The sequence below is a fragment of the Babylonia areolata genome, chromosome 31, assembly GCF_041734735.1.
Source record: "Babylonia areolata isolate BAREFJ2019XMU chromosome 31, ASM4173473v1, whole genome shotgun sequence".
NCBI lineage: Eukaryota > Metazoa > Mollusca > Gastropoda > Neogastropoda > Buccinidae > Babylonia > Babylonia areolata.
This window is the reverse complement of record NC_134906.1, coordinates 12,857,097-12,877,870: the sequence shown is the minus strand read 5'-3', so window position 1 is coordinate 12,877,870 and position 20,774 is coordinate 12,857,097. Positions and strand designations below refer to the sequence as shown.

The following is a 20,774-nucleotide window of genomic DNA, read 5'->3' as shown; positions in this document are numbered from 1 at the left end:
ACACACACACACACACACACACACACCAAACAAAAAAACAAAAAAAACAACTCACCACAACGTGGAACAATCTGGCAGGACAACTGGCAATGAAGGCTGACACATGTTCCACCACGTACTGGTAAAGGCTGACCCTCCTGCTGTGAGGCAACATTCGAGATTTGATTTCCATTCACCCCTTCTGGGGTGTGGAGGAGGATTACAAACACAAGAACAAAATACAGGAAAAACAACTAATAGCAAATAACACTGCAGAATGGGCAGCTAGAGTGCATCCTAGTGTTTGCAATCTCACTGCCTAATCGCAAGAGCAAAACAGCACAGATAATACATCATAGACTGCGGAAAACAGAAAAAAAGTGTCAAGGCTTGCTTGAAAAAAAAAAGAAAGGGGAATGGACTGCGAAGGCAGAAAAAGGAGACAACAGTGAAGGAAGAAAAAAAGGCAGAAACAAAGAGAGTGACAGAAAAGAGGAAATTTATAGTACAGAATTTCCCAGAAGGCAGGGGATGCTATTTATACTGAAAGACCCCCGACATCCAAACAGGGGAGGCTAAGTTTGCTTATCATTAAGAATGTTCCTAACTCCACTGTCAATTCCATATGATTAGGAACATTCTTGATACTAAGCAAATTCAGTGCTACAAAGATCGCCTCACGCAACTCGGCCCTGGCGTTGTCAGGATTTGAACCCAACATTGGAAGGAACTTGACAAAGTGACCGCTAAGCCCACCCAATGCAGAGATTACCTGTGTGGCTTCCCTTCGCTGGGGGGACCCGGCAGGTAGACAGGTAGACAGACCTCAGTGTGACCTGCCATCAGATCATAATATGCTATGCTATGCAATGCTATGCAATGCTATGCTATGATATGATAATGTGGATACTTATATTGCGTCTATCCTCAGGGCTGAATGGGTTAAGACAAAGTCATCCCGGGCTGTGGTACTGGTTCAAAGAGGGGGGATTCTTCTTCTTCTTCTGTGTTTGTGGGCTGCAACTCCCACATTCACTCGTATGCACACGAGTGGGCTTTTACGTGTATGACCGTTTTTACCCCGCCATGTAGGCAGCCATACTCTGTTTTTGGGGGTGAAGAGGGGGGATGAAACCTGGAGTCTCCAGAACAAGGGGATACATCTTTTACACTGAAAGAGGCCCTGGCATTCCCTCAAGGAAAGGATACATGGATATAGCCATAGGTATTACAGTGATAATAATAATGCATAATAATAATAATAATCATAATGATAATGATAATAATAATAATGATAACAACAATAATGATGTGTGGTTCGTCCGTCGGGATCGACGAGGACCATCTAGTCATCCTGGGGGTGGGTGGGTTGGGCTCTGTGGGTGCGCAGATGACTGGTCAGGCCAATCCGCGCCCGGAAGGTTCTGACGCAGTGTGGACAGGGGATGGTGGCGGCTGTCGGGGACTTGCTGGCACTGCTTTTCCTGGCCTGTCTGCGTTGCTCTGCTGCAGTGATTCTGTTGGCCTCACAGGATTTGGCGCCTTTGTGGACAGCTGAATGCCACTTTGGTCTGTCCATTGCATTCAGCTCCCATGTGTCGTGGCTGATGCTGAAGGCCTTCAGAGAAGCTTTAAGAGTGTCTTTGAAGCGCTTCTTTTGGCAACAATAATGATAATAACAAAGGGAAGGTATCAGAATGATTAAGACACTCATCTGCCCACAAAGAAACGCTTGGCAAGAAAAATATGTCTGGGAATTTGATTCTAAATACTTACAAGAGTGAAGCGAAGAGAAGACAAAACACAGAAGACTTGAGTCCAACTTGCCATCAGGTGATGATGACGACGACGACGACAATAAGGATGATGACGATGTATCAAGCCACATGGTGAAAACGTCGTCTGTGGAAAAATCCAACCATGCTTTCTCAGTGGACAAAAGTCTACAAGACAAAAACACTTAGTTTATTTTCCTATTTTTGCCTCCTGCCCCCTGTAACAATGATAACAATGGATGCTTTTCTCAAGACATTCTTCTCTAGACATCTCAAGTTACAAAACAGCCACCTTTGTCTGCTGGCTAATGTCAGAGAAAGTGAGTAGCAGTTTTCTCTGTCAGCCAATGTTCATAACCTTAACTTTTTCTTAAAAAGACCTGCTATGTGTTGGCTAATGTTTGCAATGTAAACTCTCTTGAGAGCACTTTTCTCAGTGGACAAACATTTTCAAAAAGAAATTTCTCTTATGAGTACTTTCTTTGTGGGTTAACAGATGCAAATGAACTTTCTAGGTGACTATTCTTGATGACAAACACCTTCAAACAGAGATTTCATTCAAGAAAAAAAAAAAGTGTAGAAAAATGTTTGCAAAAAGAAATTTCCCTTAAGAGAATTATCATTCTCCAATGAAAAGTGTTTACAAATTGAACTTTTTCTTGGAAAGAGCAATTTTTTTAGGGTTAATGGTTGTAAATACAATTTTCTCAATATCTACTCTCTGGTGACAAATGTTCGCAAACTGAATGTTTCTGTATAAGCACTTTTCTCAATAGTCTAGTGACTGAAATCAAATCAAGTCAAGTGTATGTGATTATCTCACACAAGAAAATACATTGTGGCCTTATTTGAAAAACAACAATAGATAATGAATGAAAAGAAACAATTATCACACTTATCGTAAAGCAGTCAAATGGAATGTAACACATGAAAATGTCACAGATCACACATTGAGACAAGTGTGTTACCACTCACGCAGCGCCACATTCTGACCGAACGTTCTCCTAACTCTTTCACTGCCAAGTTTCTGTGTGGAAAAACATTCCACCGGTGCCAGATATTCCAGACTTGACGCTCTCAATCACACAATTTGATTCATGTCAAAACAATACAGTGGACTTGTTCACTTCAGACTCCGTCAAGAAGGGATGGTTGATCAGTTTTCAACTGTGCGGGAAAGTTGGCCTCAGATGTCAAGCTTCGTTACCATGTGAAAAACGGTCCATTTAACATGACACATCGCTGTTAACTGCGGTTGCCTACGGCCTTGAAACTGTCTACTTATCTAAAGTCGCCTATGGCGGCAAAAGAGTTAATATTCTACCAACAACAATGAAAAAACAACAAGAAGGGAAGCTGAAGTAGTGACCTGAGGCTTCCGCCACTCCGTCCATCACCATGATCTGTAACAGCAGACTGGCCAGTTCTTTCTTTGGCTCTGTTTGGAGAGAGAGAGAGAAAGGGGGAAAAAATCATTAACAATTTAGCCAGCAAGTTCTTTCTTTGGCTTTGTGTTTGGAGAGAGAGAGAGATCAACAATTTAGCCAGCAAGTTCTTTCTCTGGCTTTGTGTTTGGAGAGAGAGACAGACACAGACAGACAGATAGACAGAGAGAGAGACAGAGACAGACAGAGACAGACAGGCAGAGACAGAGAGAGAGAGAGAGAGAGAGAGAGAAAGAAAGGGGAAAAAATCATTAACAATTTAGCCAGCAAGTTCTTTCTTTGGCTTTGTGTTTGGAGAGAGAGACAGACACAGACAGACAGACAGAGACAGACAGAGAGAGAGACAGAAACAGACAGACAGGCAGAGACAGACAGACAAACAGACAGACAGAGACAGAGAGAGAGAGAGAGAGAAAGAGAGAGAAATAATCAACAGTTTAGCCAGTGAAACAGAGACAGAGAGACAGACAGAGGCAGAGACAGAGACAGAGAGACAGAGACGGAGACAGATAAATCATCAACAATGTAGCTGCCAAGTTCTTTCTTTAGCTCTGTGTTTGGAGAGAGAGAGAGAGAGAAGAGAGGGGAGAGAGAAAGAGAGAACAACACTGAACAATGAAAGGAGAGAAAGAGAGAAGGAGAAAATCATCAACAATGTTGCTGGCCAGTTCTTTCTTTGCCTCTGTTTGGAGAGAGAGAGAATCTAGCATGTAAAGTAGTTGAAGAAAGTATATAACACATAACCTGTACTTTTCTGAAAAGGAAAACAAACACACCATCCAAGTATGACAATTGCACATGAATGCTTTTGCGTCAGGAAAATTCCTACAATGACGCAGACTGAAATTACCTTCCATTCAGGTGCACTTTTTGCACACTGGAAGATAATGGAAACTTCCATCCTCAGGCACTGAAGGGGTTAGAATAAAATGAAATGACGGGCGCAATAGCCGAGTGGTTAAATCGTTGGACTGTCAATCTGAGGGTCCCGGGTTCGAATCACGGTGACAGCGCCTGGTGGGTAAAGGGTGGAGATTTTTACGATCTCCCAGGTCAACATATGTGCAGACCTGCTAGTGCCTGAACCCCCTTCGTGTGTATATGCAAGCAGAAGATCAAATACGCACATTAAAGATCCTGTAATCCATGTCAGCATTCGGTGGGTTATGGAAACAAGAACATACCCAGCATGCACCCCCCCGAAAACGGAGTATGGCTGCCTACATGGCGGGGTAAAAACGGTCATACACGTAAAAGCCCACTTGTGTGCATACGAGTGAACGCAGAAGAAGAAGAAGAAAATGAAATAAACTAAACAAACAAAATAAACAAATAAGTATATGAACTAAATCAGAACTGACATCACAGAAACCCAGACGGCAAACAATAAAAAATAAAGCACAACTTAAACAAAACATCATAAACGAGACGATAAAACAATACCTAGCAACATCATAAGTGAGCAGATTAAAACTGAACAAAAAATAAAAGATACCAAGAAGACAAAATAATCAAAATAAAACCAAGAATACAAGTATATTCACAAACTTCCTGCTTGTTCGCTTGAGTTTATTTGTTTGTAAACTAAAAATACCCTTGCAAACTGTCTTCATATTGTACATGTATTATTGTTGCTAAAGGCATCGTAAATTGTCATTCTGCTTTACTGATGTGGCATTCAATGCGAAATTGTAATGGTGACGATGCTGAAAAGTAAATATAACCTTCTATGCAAGGAAGAAAAAAAAAACACACACACAAAAATCAAACATATTCACAAAGAAATAAAAGACAAGCGGCGCCTGGCGTGTCAAAGAGACACCTGGTGTACACATTACCTGCCACGCTCAGGACACAGCGGGAGAAAGACGCGCTGCTCAACAGGTGTGTTACCAGCGGCTGGGTGGCGTTACACAGCTGTTGGCGTAACTCCTGCTCGTGTTTCTCCTGCAGCCTGGGCGCCGACAGGCTGGGAGGTAACAGGCTGGAACAGCAAGAGGAGCGGTGGCCCGGCGGTGATGTGCCCAACAAGAAACTGGAGTGTCCGTGGGTTTGAGTCCCATATATGGATTGGGATTTTTTTTTTTTTTTTTTTTTAATGTTCACACCAGAAACATTACAGGATAGTATTACATACACAGGTACATTTGGAAAAAAAGACAACAAAACATCAACAACTAAAAACAACATAGTAAATGAGAGAGAAAAAAAAAAGAAAAAAAGAGAGAGAGACCTATCATTTAAATTTATCTATTTTCCCTTCACTGCCTTTTTTTTCTGTTGTGCATTTTGAACATTTGAATGAAGGTATGGAGTGAAGAACAAAAATGGTGTGTCCTATGGTTACATATATCCAAACATATCAACAACACAGGAAATGTTGGAAGAACATTCCGATAGACTGCATCACTGATATATAACTTTGACATGGATAATAAGGGATAATGTCACACTACAAAAACATACTCAGAAAAAAAAAAAAAAATTTAAGATAAAAAGAGATAACGAGAAACATCATCTACATCATGTCTAAAAGTACACATACTCGAACACATATTTGTATTTGTATTTCTTTTTTATCACAACAGATTTCTCTGTGTGAAAATCGGGCTGCTCTCCCCAGGAGAGCACGTCACTACACTACAACACCACCCATTTTTTTGTATTTTTTCTGCATGCAGTTTTTTTGTTTGTTTTTCCTATCGAAGTGGATTTTTCTACAGAATTTTGCCAGGAACAACCCTTTTGTTGCCGTGGGTTCTTTTACATGCACTAAGTGCATGCTGCACACAGGACCTCGGTTTATCATCTTATCTGAATGACTAGCGTCCAGACCACCACTCAGGTCTAATGGAGGGGGAGAAAATATCGGCTGCTGAGCTGTGATTCGAACCAGTGTGCTCAGATTCTCTCGCTTCCGAGGCGGACTCGTTACCTCTAAGCCATCACTCCACTTAAGAGGACTTGTACTCCATGCAACAGGATACCAATATCAAACAGAACATGTATCTGTGGACTGGGATTTTAACGAACGAGAAGAAGACCAACCTGGTCAAGTAGAGCATCAGCTTGTGAAGACTGGCCACGCAGTCGGTCAGATAGTTGCAGAAGTCTCGCACCAAGGCGACCAGGACCTTCATCTGAAAACTGAGGACCCTCAGCGACTTCTGGAACACTCTCTCGTCCCCCTGCGACAGGGTCTGCAACAACGCAACAACAGTTTTTTGGGTTTTTTTTTTTTTCTTCTTCATCTTTTTTTTCTTCTTTTTTCAAGATCCCAAAACAAATTCCTTTAAAAAAAATTTTTTTCAATCCAAAAATATAAGGACAGTAGGCAGTACTAAGTCTTCTAATCCTTTCTTAATCTTTTCTTCTCTCTCCCCCCCCCTTTTTTTTTTTAACTTAAAAAAAATGTTTTGAAAATGAACAAACAACAATGATATTTATACATATTATAAGGGGAGACAAAAATGGGGGGTTGGGGAGTGAATACATAAAATTTATGGGAACAAAAAGAAAAAGAAAGACAAGGGAGGCAAGGCCTTCAAGGCTCGCTTGTGACACGCGCTGTATCCAGTACAGGAATCATGAAGAAAAAAAAGAGATTAAAAAAATCATTAAATTGGGTCCTGATCAAATATCAAAAAGCTTTGAAAAAAAACCCACACAAACAAGAGAGGCAAGGCCCTCAAGACACTTGTGATACACTTAAAAAAATAATTTAAAAATCCAAGCTTTTTATGTATTGAGTATAATTTCAAAATGTAATGTTTAAGATGAGAAAGATCAGTTTAAAGCAAATTAACTCCCCTAGCATTAATTACAGAGTAATTTCCCTTTTTTACTATCTGCACCAAAACGTTTGCAAAATAAATAAAACTTCCATGCTTAGCAAAAGAAGTTCCTGTTTGAACAAAAAATGATAATAATGACTGCTCTAGTTGTTGGGTCAGAATATCAGATCAAAGTGCCAAGTTTAGAGAATACAAAAAATATAAATATAACAGTAAATGCAGTTTGCATATAATTAGGCTTCATTTTTTATTTTTTTGTGCCCATCCCAGAGGTGCAATATTGTTTTAAACAAGATGACTGGAAAGAACTGAATTTTTCCTATTTTTATGCCAAATTTGGTGTCAACTGACAAAGTAGTTGCAGAGAAAATGTCAATGTTAAAGTTTACCATGGACACACGGACACACAGACACACACACAGACAACCGAACACCGGGTTAAAACATAGACTCACTTTGTTTACACAAGTGAGTCAAAAACCAAAAAAATGCCTGCTAGCCAGATCAAACCAAGAAAGTACTGTTCAGAAACAAGTTGTCTAATCCCAACACTGCACCACCTCTGACATCAATTGATCAAATGTAATATTTAAAGCTATGGGTCTTTTTTTAGCGTGACAAAAATATTATTACATTCAAGGTAATAAACAGTAACACCATTTAAATCATGTTTTCTTGACATATCTCGATTATCTAAAAAATTATTTTAATTTGGCTGTAAAAGAGACGCTGACATCACCTCAGGCACACCACAACATCTATAGATCTGCAATAGCCGAGTGGTTAAAGCGATGAACTGTCAATCTGAGGGTCCCGGGTTCGAATCACGGTGGTGGCGCCTGGTGGGTAAAGGGTGGAGATTTTTACGATCTCCCAGGTCAACATATGTGCAGACCTGCTAGTGCCTGAACCCCCTTCGTGTGTATATGCAAGCAGAAGATCAAATACGCACGTTAAAGATCCTGTAATCCATGTCAGCGTTCGGTGGGTTATGGAAACAAGAACATACCCAGCATGCACCCCCCCGAAAACAGAGTATGGCTGCCTAAATGGCGCGGTAAAAACGGTCATACACGTAAAAGCCCACTCGTGCGCATACGAGTGAACGTGGGAGTTGCAGCCCACGAACGCAGAAGAAGAAGAAGAATATAGATCTGCACAAACCAGTCCTGACAATAACCGGCTTTGTGACCAAAACTGAACTTGAAGATACGTTCAATTCAATTTTTCTTTTATGTTCATTCCAGTTAATTCAGTATCCATTTTAGAACATTCATATGCAGTAAACATGTCGATGGTGTACTTAGTGTCACTGTATGTGTCCTGTCCAGATTTTGTATTTCTTTTCTTGTAACTGCGAACAAGGAAAACAATGTCATGACATCTTCCCAAACATAGCCTACGTTCTGGCAACTGTGACAGGATTAGTAGAGTTTTCGGAATCCGGAACGCGCCTCAACAAATTAAACCGTTAATGATCCGGAAATACAGCTTTATTCGGGAGACTTACGACCTATTATTGGTATAACTGTGAAGATTTTTTTCAAACTATGTTTAAGCCAAATTTGGTTTTGGCAGACAAAATATTTCCAGAGAAAATGGCAATGTTAAAGTTTACCCCAGACACACACACACATACACACACACACAAACACAGACAACCGAACACCAGGTTATTACATACTCATTTTGTTTACACAAGTCAGTCAATAATTGTGAATCCTGCAATGGCGATGTTAGCTGTAAAATCCATAGAACTTGCATGCTATGCACCAATACCACTGCTTGTTTGTTGTCATTAACAGTAATGCTGACTTCAACGAAAGTCAGACGTTTTTATGTTGTTTTTATGCTATGTTCATGTGGATTGTGGATTGTATCGTACTGATTGATAAGAGAAAAAAACCTACTCTGTAATGTTCATGTGGATTGTGGATTGTATCGTACTGATTGAAAAGAGAAAAAAACCTACTAAGCTCATGTGGATTGTATCATACTGAATGAAAAGAGAAAAGAACCTACTCTGTAATGTTCATGTGGATTGTTTCGTACTGATTGAAAAGAGGAAAAAACCTACTCTGTTAGGGAAAAAAGGGGGGTTTTTGTTTGTTTTTTTTATAAATCCAAACCCTTTTGCTACTCAACCATGGTGAAACAAGATCAGTGTGACCAGAGTCAGTGGTGCGGTTACTACCAAAAAAAAAAAAAAAAAATTTTTTTTGTTTTTTTGTGACTAGTCGACAAAAAAGTTGCTGACCTCTCCCTCGTGAGGGTGAGGCGGTGGTGCGGACTGGAGGAGCTGGGCGGTACCTGTCTGGATCTCCTGACACAGGTAGGTCACCATACCTGACACGTCCAGGTGTCTGTGCAACACACCTGCCTGAGGCCCTGCCAACCTGCACCCCGTGCCGTAAACAAAAAGCTGTGAGGCGAGTTATGTTTGTGAGCTCACTGTTTACGCATGCACACACACACACACACACAATGTAAAAAAAGAAGAAGAAAAAATATAACAACTGACCTCTTAAATTCATACACACACACACATACACACAAACACACAGTAAGAATAGAACTGAGGAGAAATAATGAATAAAACTGTTAACCTCTTCAATTCTCACAAGCACACACCCACACACGCACCCACCCAGCCACCCACCCACACACTCCCATCCATCCACACACAAATGCACACACAATGTATAAATGAAACTGAAGATTAAAAAAATGATTAACAAACCACCTCCTAAATTCGTATATACACATGCACACACTCTATTCCCCTGAGTATTCCCATAAGCTGTGCGCAAAGCAAGCACATTAGCTTGCACAGACACACATGCACAACATAAGAATAATACTGGAGTATAACAAACATACTGTAGTTGACCTCTTAGAGTTACAGGCACACAAAGTTCTCTTACTTTTAGTTGTAATTGTAACAAAGAACTGAAGAAATGAACTAATGTAGAAAGCCCAAATCTTCCCCTGTTCACAAATACACAAAAACTCCAAAAATAAAACACTGGTTATAATCATATAATCAACATTCTAAGACATACGATTACAATACAGTATACAAAGCAGCTCTGGAAATAATCTTATAATAAAAATTCTAAGACCTATTATTGAAATATACACACTGGAATGATTATGGTTATGCACACTGATTTGACAGACATTTAGCAACCAACTCAGTCAAATCAGTGTAACGTCTGTAATGACGCCGACTATATGTTATACACACTGGAATGATTATGGTTATGCACACTGATTTGATAGACATTTTGCAACCAGCTCAGTCAAATCAGATTAACGTTTGTAATGACGGTTGCGGACCATAATATTATACATATTAAAATGATTATGGTTATGCACACTGATCTGATAGACATTTAACAACCAACTCCGTCAAATCAGAGTAACGTTTGTAATGATGGTTGCGGACTGACTTGGACAACGCTTTCCACAGGCTGATGGTCAGTTTGAGGTCCAGAAAGGCCACTACACGACACACGGCAAACAGATCTGCACACACTGTGAGCACACACACACATACACAGCCACATAAGAACACATGAACGTACATGTTTTGCAGACATTTTCTGAACATTAGATTAAGAGCCCCGTGTTGGTATTTTCCTTTGATTGATCCACTTGTATTTGTATTTCTTTTTATCACAACAGATTTCTCTGTGAAATCCGGGCTGCTCTCCCCAGGGAGAGCGCGTCACTACACTACAGCGCCACCCATTTTTTCTTTTCTTTTCTTTTTCCTATTGAAGTGGATTTTTCCAAAGAATTTTGCTAGGAACAACCCTTTTGTTGCCGTGGGTTCTTTTACGTGCGCTAAGTGCATGCTGCACACGGGACCTCGGTTTATCGTCTCATCCGAATGACTAGCGTCCAGACCACCACTCAAGGTCTAGTGGAGGGGGGGAAATATCAACGGCTGAGCTGTGATTTGAACCAGCGCGCTCAGATTTTCTCGTTTCCTAGGCGGATGTGTTACCAGTAGGCCATCACTCCACTTGTTTTCATAGTTCAGTTATTAACAGTGTAAAATAACACATGTCAAGCAGTCTACACCTCTATCTCTATATCTCTCTCAGTTACACGCATTTATGCATGCACCCACGCATGCTAACACATACGCACACACACACACATGCAAGTGTACACACAAATGTGCATAAACACACACACACACGCATGCACCCACACACACATTCACACACCCCCCAACCTCCTCCTCACACTCACCCACCCCCATCCACCCTCCCGCATACCCCCCCCCCCTCTCCCCCACCCTCCCATTCTCTGTGACTCTGTGTTTGTAAAGCTCTTAGAGCTTGGTCTCTGACCGAGGAGAGGCACTATATAAGCAGAGACGCCCACCCCTGTCAAGTGTTTGTAGGAGCGATCAGGAAATTTGGTTGGAACATTCTGAATTTGGTAGAAACACTCAGACTCCGAGCCACATCAGTAAACATTATTTTATCTACAAGGCACGCCCACCCCTGTCAAGTGTTTGTAGGAGCGATCAGGAAATTTGGTTGGAACATTCTGAATTTGGTAGAAACACTCAGACTCCGAGCCACATCAGTAAACATAATTTTATCTACAAGGCATACAAACAATGTAAACACACACATGATTAGCTGAGCATCATCACGTGAGAGCAGGGTTAGTAGTGACTGCCCTGGCTTTGTGATAGATAGGACTAAAGCGTCTGGGTAATGTTACAGCAGGAAAGCATGTGACCAAGCTATGTAGTCGAAAATGAACTCATTGGAACAACTTTGACGTTGGCGTAACACCAGAACAAATGCGATCAAGTGTAACATAATACTGCCAAATCATACCAGTTGGCATCTCTGTGTAAGTATCCATATCATCATCATCATGATCCAGTGGAATACCTCACCCTGGGCCAAATCGTCCACTGCCTGTGTGGAGAGAGGGGTTGGGTTGACAATCTTGTCCAACAGGTTCAGCAGCGCCTGACACAAAACACTTCTTCAGTTTCAGTTTCTCAAGGAGGTGTCACTGCCTTCAGACAAAGCCATACACGCCACACCGCATTTTGCTAGGCAGAACCCAACAACCCGGTTAATCAGGCCTTGAGTTGCATACATAACCATTTATGTACATATCAGAGTGGATTTCTTCAAATGCCAGGGGACAACCTTTTTGTTGCCATGGGTTCTTTTTTCAGGACACCAAGTACGTGCTGCACATTGGACCTCAGTTTATTGTCTCATCCGAATGACTAGATTGCTCAGTTTGATTTTCCAGTTAAACTCAGGAGGAAGGGTGTGACCAGGGTTCAAATCCAGACACTCATGGACACTGTACTAGCAGATGAGCATCTTAACCACTGTGCCACCTTTCTCCTGGAGCAACACAATACCTTTCTCCTGGAGCAACACAATACCTTCCCCCTGGAGCAACACAATACCTTTCTCCTGGAGCAACACAATACCTTCCTCCTGGAACAACACAATACCTTTCTCCTGGAGCAACACAATACCTTCCTCCTGGAGCAACACAATACCTTTCTGGAGCAACACAATACCTTTCTCCTGGAGCAACACAATACCTTCCTCCTGGAACAACACAATACCTTCCTCCTGGAGCAACACAATACCTTTCTCCTGGAACAACACAATACCTTCCTCCTGGAGCAACACAATACCTTTCTCCTGGAGCAACACAATACCTTTCTCCTGGAACAACACAATACCTTTCTCCTGGAACAACACAATACCTTTCTGGAGTAACACAACACCTTTCTTCTGGAGCAACACAATACCTTCCTCCTGGAGCAACACAATACATTCCTCCTGGAACAACACAATACCTTTCTCCTGGAGCAACACAATACCTTTCTCCTGGAACAACACAATACCTTCCTCCTGGAGCAACACAATACCTTTCTCCTGGAGCAACACAATACCTTTGGAGCAAAACAATACCTTTCTCCTGGAACAACACAATACCTTCCTCCTGGAGCAACACAATACCTTTCTCCTGGAGCAACACAATACCTTTCTCCTGGAGCAACACAATACCTTTCTCCTGGAATAAAACAATACCTTTCTCCTGGATCAACACAATACCTTCCACCTGGAGCAACACAATACCTTTCTCCTGGAGCAACACAATACCTTTCTCCTGGAACAACACAATACCTTCTTTCTCCTGGAACAACACAATACCTTCCTTCTGGAGCAACACAATACCTTTCTCCTGTGGAACAACACAATACCTTTCTCCTGGAGCAACACAATACCTTTCTCCTGGAGCAACACAATACCTTCCTCCTGGAACAACACAATACCTTTCTCCTGGAGCAACACAATACCTTCCTCCTGGAACAACACAATACCTTTCTCCTGGAGCAACACAATACCTTCCTCCTGGAACAACACAATACCTTTCTGGAGCAACACAATACCTTTCTCCTGGAGCAACACAATACCTTCCTCCTGGAACAACACAATACCTTCCTCCTGGAGCAACACAATACCTTTCTCCTGGAGCAACACAATACCTTTCTCCTGGAACAACACAATACCTTCCTCCTGGAGCAACACAATACCTTTCTCCTGGAGCAACACAATACCTTTGGAGCAAAACAATACCTTTCTCCTGGAACAACACAATACCTTCCTCCTGGAGCAACACAATACCTTTCTCCTGGAGCAACACAATACCTTTCTCCTGGAATAAAACAATACCTTTCTCCTGGATCAACACAATACCTTCCCCCTGGAGCAACACAATACCTTCCTCCTGGAGCAACACAATACCTTTCTCCTGGAGCAACACAATACCTTTCTCCTGGAGCAACACAATACCTTCCTTCTGGAGCAACACAATACCTTTCTCCTGTGGAACAACACAATACCTTTCTCCTGGAGCAACACAATACCTTTCTCCTGGAGCAACACAATACCTTCCTCCTGGAACAACACAATACCTTTCTCCTGGAGCAACACAATACCTTCCTCCTGGAACAACACAATACCTTTCTCCTGGAGCAACACAATACCTTCCTCCTGGAGCAACACAATACCTTTCTCCTGGAGCAACACAAGAGCAACACAATACCTTTCTCCTGGAACAACACAATACCTTTCTCCTGGAACAACACAATACCTTCTTTCTCCTGGAACAACACAATACCTTCCTTCTGGAGCAACACAATACCTTTCTCCTGTGGAACAACACAATACCTTTCTCCTGGAGCAACACAATACCTTCCTCCTGGAGCAACACAATACCTTTCTCCGGGAGCAACACAATATCTTCCTCCTGGAACAACACAGTACCCTTCTCCTGGAACAACACAATACCTTTCTCCTGGAGCAACACAATACCTTCCTCCTGGAACAACACAATACCTTTCTCCTGGAGCAACACAAGAGCAACACAATACCTTTCTCCTGGAACAACACAATACCTTTCTCCTGGAACAACACAATACCTTCTTTCTCCTGGAACAACACAATACCTTTCTCCTGGAGCAACACAATACCTTTCTCCTGGAACAACACAATACAATGCACTGCCATTTTATTCATCCCTCACGGAGTTAAGTTTTGTGCCTGCTCATAATCAAGAGACATATGAACTGAAGCATCAGAACATACAGGCATATGAACAGACAAAAATAGAAAAATGTAAATTGGCATCCACTGCATACAACAACTTAAAAAAAAAAACAACAAAAAAAAAAAAACCCACATGCAAGAGATTCACGAAACAGACCACACAGGCAATAGACATGTCAGGCATTCAGTCACACACACAGTTCACAATGTCAGTCACTGCAAACCATCAATTGACACAGATTTGTTGGAAGTCTTCAAAAACAAAATTAACAGCAAAGAGCATATTAGCAATAAACAACAGGAAAACACTGAACGTCTGTGATGAAGTGGAACACAGTTTACATATTTTTCACTCTTTCTCTCGTCACATCATATGTCCGAAAATGCCAATTTGTAAAGATTTCTTTTACATTTCCTTATTCAATTTGAAGTTTCAGGCCCGCTTTGATTTCAGCAAAAGGATGCTATCAAAATATTTTCCACTGAGAAAAGGTTTTGAGCAATACACAATGTGTTCAGAGCCATACTCCAAAATGGTAAACAAAGTATCAACTGTCAGTTCTGAAAAAAAATAAGTCAGGAGGAAGTGTGGGGTCAGGTTAGGCATAAAAGAGAGTTTCAGTTTCAGTTTCAGTTTCAGTAGCTCAAGGAGGTGTCACTGCGTTCGGACAAATCCATATACGCTACACCACATCTGCCAAGCAGATGCCTGACCAGCAGCGTAACCCAACGCGCTTAGTCAGGCCTTGAGAAAAAAAAAAGAAAAAAAAAGGTGAATAAATAATAGATAAGCTTACATAAATAAATGAATAATAATTATAATATAAAAAGGTAGTAGAAATAATAATAATAAATAATAATAATAATAAATAAATAAATAAGACAACAATGATGATAAATAAGCAAATAAATGTAAAACATGAAGACACACATTCACACATACACCCACACACGCATAACAGATATGCACCAAACATGCAGTTTCACAGATATGAAAGCACAGTCAAATACATATAAACGTACATGAGCTCCAACACACACACACACACACACACACACACACCACACACATTACCCTGCACCTCCTCTACCCCCCTTCTCCACACACTCATTTCTAGTCTAGGCATAAAAGAGAAAACAAAGGAACGGAACAAGTGGCTCAGCTGAAGTGCAGGGTCTCCTCTGGTGTGCGGCCTCCAGGTGACCTGACGTTGATAGTTCCCTGTGCACTGCTGGCGCTGAGACTATGGCCAATGAATCGGAGTGTGACGGGCGCAATAGCCGAATGGTTAAAGCGTTGGACTTTCAATCTGAGGGTCCCGGGTTCGAATCTCGGTGACGGCGCCTGGTGGGTAAAGGGTGGAGATTTTTCCGATCTCCCAGGTCAACATATGTGCAGACCTGCTAGTGCCTGAACCCCCTTCGTGTGTATACGCAACCAAAAGATCAAATACGCACGTTAAAGATCCTGTAATCCATGTCAGCGTTCGGTGGGTTATGGAAACAAGTACATACCCAGCATGCACACCCCCGAAAGCGGAGTATGGCTGCCTACATGGCAGGGTAAAAACGGTCATACACGTAAAAGCCCATTCGTGTATATACGAGTGAACGTGGGAATTGCAGCCCACGAACAAAAAGAAGAAGAAGAAGAATCGGAGTGTGGCTGTGAATGGGGGTGACTCAGAAAGAGCGGCTGTGGGAGTAATGCCACTGAAATGCTGCAGGTGATGGAGCAGCAGAAACAACAAACAAACAACCACCAACAGAGGAAGAGAAACAAATGGAGAGAGATAACCACACACCAACTGTAAAGCTTCTCAACTGACACCAACAGACGACAAGGGGGGAGAGAGAGAGATGCAGAGGGCCAGACAAAAACACATTCCATTTTTGTTAACCCTTTCAGTTTCTCAGCCTATTTTATGCTCAGTGACAACTATTTGCCAAGGGATGTTTTGGTCATGGAGAATGATGATTAAAAAATAAATCCTAGCATGCAAAGTACTTAAAGAAAGTATGTAACTTTTATGAAAGAAAAATGAATACACTATTCAGTTTTGACAATTTCACATGAATTTAATGATTTTGCGATAGGAGGAAATTCCGACAATGACATGGAAGGAAATCTTCGACCTCAGGATTTTTTTTTTTCACACCAGAAAGGGGATGGAAACTTCCTCATCCTAGGGCACTGAAGGGGTTAAGCTGCCAGAACAATTCTGACAGACGCAGATGAGGAGAGACAGAGTCTGGAAAAGACAAGTTAGACAGACAGAGAAAATGAGACAAGAGCCAAAGTGAACCCCTGACCATCTGCAAGGAGTGAGCCGTCCTGAAGATCAGAGACAAGGTGTCTGACAGAGTGGGCAGACTGTCTCCATACAGACTGCTGCTTTCCTGAAAATCACACACAACACATTTATCATTTATCTGCAGCTATAACTATGAGCAAAAACAAAGTCACATTTAGTGACAGAAAACCAAATAATGATAAAAGTACTTCAAAATTAATCTATGCACTTTACAGAATAAACTGAACACTAACAAAACAAAAATTAATATCTGTGGTAAATAAATAAAATGCAAACAAGTATACATGAAAATAGAAGTTTTAGAAATCTGAAAAATAAATCTGCCACACACATACACACTTGAAATGAAGCGTCAGCAACACTTTTCACAATTATTGTGACACAAGAGTAACACAATTCAATATGATTCAATACAATACAATACAATTATAACACAATACAATACAAATACAACACAATACAATGTCTTTCCTACCTGGCAGTGAGAGTAAGATCCCTTGAGGACATGGAAGGAACACGACACTAAGGAGCGCACATGCTCGGTGTGTAGGTCAGCCATGGCTGTCATATGTTTGACACATTCCTCGACAAACTGCGCCAAGCTGACCACATGCTGAAACAGTGCGCAGCCCCACATGTTTGTCAGTATATGTTGTTTTTGTTTTGACTCCAAACAAACACAAAAAGCAACAGCACTGGATTTGATAAGTCACTGAAACAGGTAAGATGGTAAAAAAAAAAAAAAAGAGAAAAGAATGGAATGAAAAAATGAGTGAAAATGTGTGTAATCAAAGCATTTTTGACTCCATATATACTAACTTTAACACCAAGTGTATGTGTGTGTGTGTGTGTGTGTGCGCACGCGCATGTGTGTGCATGTGTATGGGCACATGTGTAAAATGTAAAGCAGTTAGTGCGTCTCTGTGTGTGCGCGCATGTGTGTAAAAAGTAAAGCAGTTAATTAAAAAGAAAAACAGTCCTCAGAAACAGAGTTCCATGAAAACAGGATAAAACTTTAGTGTACAGCATCATAAAAACAGATATAAACAAAAATATTCAATAAATCTATTCGTCAGAATCTGCTGTTTTGTTAAAATTTTGATTTTTTTTTTTTTTTTTTTTAATTTTTTAGGTGCTACTTGTGTATAATGCATCGAGGAAGAAAAGTTCTGAGCAATATTTCATGCTGGTTATTACCTGTAATAAAGCAATCATTTGATCTGTGTCTGTATCTTGATTCTGTGCGGCAGCTTCGTGTAGATCTTCCAAAACTGTGTCCAGCAGCTGACACACCTAAACAAAAACAACACACCAGACTGTGATAAAATAACACACCTACCTACACATAACAATATACTGTGCAGTATCACAATGTCACTTGTAACATGAGCCACACCTACACATAACAGCCTCCCCGAACTGTCACTACCAGCATCACAATGACAAATGGAACAGAACAGAATAAAACAGAAAAGAAAATACTTACATAGAATATGTCTTTATTGCCAAGTGTAAACAGCTCTCACTTTGCTGTTGGCCCAGCTGTAAGCTTATGTCAATCTCTGATATCAGCTGAGCCGTGAGTGTATGTGTCAACATGGTGTTGGTATTCCAGATGTGCACATCCACACTCACACAATATCCATAATACACAAAGTAAATAATCATTTACTTTTAATTGGGTATGTACACAAGTCGGCATGTGTGAGTGTCTGATATATGTGAGCAACAGTGTAAGTACCTGAAGTGACATTCTGCAGAACACCTTGTTTTCCAGCTGATCTCTCTGCACCACAGGGACAAACGACTGGCACAAAATCTGCAGAATACCTGAACAGACAAAAAAGAAAAAAAAAGGGATTATTGTATTTCATTTGGGTAGTGTGCAAGTATATGTGTATGTATGCATGAGTGTGTGTGTGTCTGAGTGGGTTTTTTTTTGTTTGTTTGTTTGTTTGTTTGTTTGTTTTGTGTGTGTGTGTGTGTGTGTGTGTGTGTGTGTGTGTGTGTGTGTGTGTGTGTGTGTGTGTGTGTGTGTGTGTGTGTGTGTGTGTGTGTGTGTGCGTGTGTGTGTGCGTGCGTGTGTGTGTGTGTTAGTGTTAGTGTGTGTGTGTGTGTGTGTGTGTGTGTGTGTGTGTGTGTCTGTCTGTCTGCCTGTTTGACTTTGAGTGTGTTTTCAAGTTGTGTGTGTGTGTGTGTGTGTGTGTGTGTGTGTGTAGAATAAGCAATGTAAACTTTTCACAGGTACAGCAACAGTCAAAGTAAAAATACACTAAAAATGTAGTACTATAACTTATGATAAAAATATGGTAGCAGTACTAGAACTTACCAACAGCTTCATCAAATGATTTGTAGTTTTCAAGGCAAATCTGCATAAAGTCAAGGATACATGTCTGAAAAACTCTGGACATATACACAAAACATATTGTGAACCACAGTTCTAGTAAACCACGTTAAAGTGATGATAAAGGATAGTGTATTTCAAACGCAAGTCTAGGGTTGCTTAATATAAAAACAAAAACAGAAACACATCCATGGTAAGTACACAATGTCAATCAAAAATTATAGATATGAACGATCAGATTTTGTAATGAGACATGGTACGAAAATAATTATGCGTGTGTGAGGGGTTGGTGGGTGGATGTGTTTGCGTGTGCCGGACATCTGAAAACATATGTATTATATAACCGTCCTGGTAGTGAATCCATAATCGTGAATGATTAGCGATTAATCTGAGTCAAGTGGATACAATCAAACGTGGTAGTGCTTCTTCCACTTTTTCGGCTCGTTTCTCGTCATCCCAAGTCACGATCTCTTCCAGAAAAGCTGTACCCGACATATTCTATGACTAGCTTATGACAATACAGTCTACTTTCGCTGATAAACACACAGACAATAACGTTTAGTTGTGGATTAAAATAACAATGAGGTTTGATTCGAAGGAACCACTTTCGTTCTCAAATATGGCGCCATGTCTTCACAAATTTCCGTTTCCGTCGTCTGCAACTGGTCCATAACCATAGTTTCAGCACAAGGCAAAAGCCTCCCGTGTTATCAAAGCGGCACAGGCAGTCCACTTGAATTTCCACAGTTAATGTCCAGTTTTAGCTACCTAAATTCCTGGAGCGAAATTCACGGTATATTTCGTTTATATTGCAATGCAGGCATGAAATATAACATAAATAACAATCATTTGACCTTTTGTCATCCACTCTGAGTTGGTAAATTGTGGTGAAAATTGCTGTCATTACCCCTAACTAGCCTGATAACGACATCACACGCTTTCCAGTAACTGAAAATTTTGTGGCAGTACCTGAAAGCGTGTGATGTTATTATCAGGTTAGTAAGGGGTTATGACAGCAATTTTCACCACAATTTACCAACTCAGAGTGGATGACAAAGGTCAAATGACTGTTATTTCTGCAAAATTCATGCTGCATCGCAAAAGACATGAAACACACCATGCATTTAGCTCCAGGAATTTAGGTTGCTAAAACTGGACATTACCTACCCACGGATCCAGGGATATCATGTTTCCTCCCACTTGTGGACTAGTGACTGAGTTAGACATTTGTCTGATTGCACACACACACACACAAAAAAAAAAAAAACAACAAAAAAACCCCTGCAGTGTACACAAAATCATTGCAACCCCTCACCTTTCAGTCATTGCTAGGCCATTTAACCAAACACTGGTGAAAAGTCAGTAGCATAAAAACACAATCAATGCACAGGCCATGATAATCTCCGCTTTCATAACATGCACCTGGAGTGATTCTCATCTGCTAAATGTTGGCCCAAACCCAAGAAAAGGGCAAAGAAAAGGTATAATTTCCTGCCCCCCAAA

General features: G+C 40.9%; 1 protein-coding gene across 1 annotated transcript in view; it reads right to left on the bottom strand.

The window, feature by feature from the left end:
• The window catches only part of LOC143275790 (FIGNL1-interacting regulator of recombination and mitosis-like), a 35,854-nt gene extending 16,049 nt beyond the window's left edge, over nucleotides 1–19,805 (bottom strand). The window contains exons 1-15 of the mRNA XM_076580069.1: nucleotides 19,677–19,805; nucleotides 19,257–19,296; nucleotides 18,669–18,757; nucleotides 18,125–18,220; nucleotides 17,403–17,540; nucleotides 16,926–17,012; nucleotides 11,921–11,996; nucleotides 10,446–10,530; nucleotides 9,251–9,389; nucleotides 6,248–6,399; nucleotides 5,038–5,183; nucleotides 3,124–3,192; nucleotides 1,756–1,881; nucleotides 752–815; nucleotides 56–140 (exon numbers count right to left, since the gene is read on the bottom strand). Coding sequence (XP_076436184.1) covers nucleotides 56–140; nucleotides 752–815; nucleotides 1,756–1,881; nucleotides 3,124–3,192; nucleotides 5,038–5,183; nucleotides 6,248–6,399; nucleotides 9,251–9,389; nucleotides 10,446–10,530; nucleotides 11,921–11,996; nucleotides 16,926–17,012; nucleotides 17,403–17,540; nucleotides 18,125–18,220; nucleotides 18,669–18,757; nucleotides 19,257–19,296; nucleotides 19,677–19,766 — 1,482 coding nt within the window. The 5' untranslated portion in view covers nucleotides 19,767–19,805. The remainder of the gene's footprint in view (nucleotides 1–55; nucleotides 141–751; nucleotides 816–1,755; nucleotides 1,882–3,123; nucleotides 3,193–5,037; nucleotides 5,184–6,247; nucleotides 6,400–9,250; nucleotides 9,390–10,445; nucleotides 10,531–11,920; nucleotides 11,997–16,925; nucleotides 17,013–17,402; nucleotides 17,541–18,124; nucleotides 18,221–18,668; nucleotides 18,758–19,256; nucleotides 19,297–19,676) is intronic.
• Between the last annotated feature and the right edge of the window lie 969 nt (nucleotides 19,806–20,774).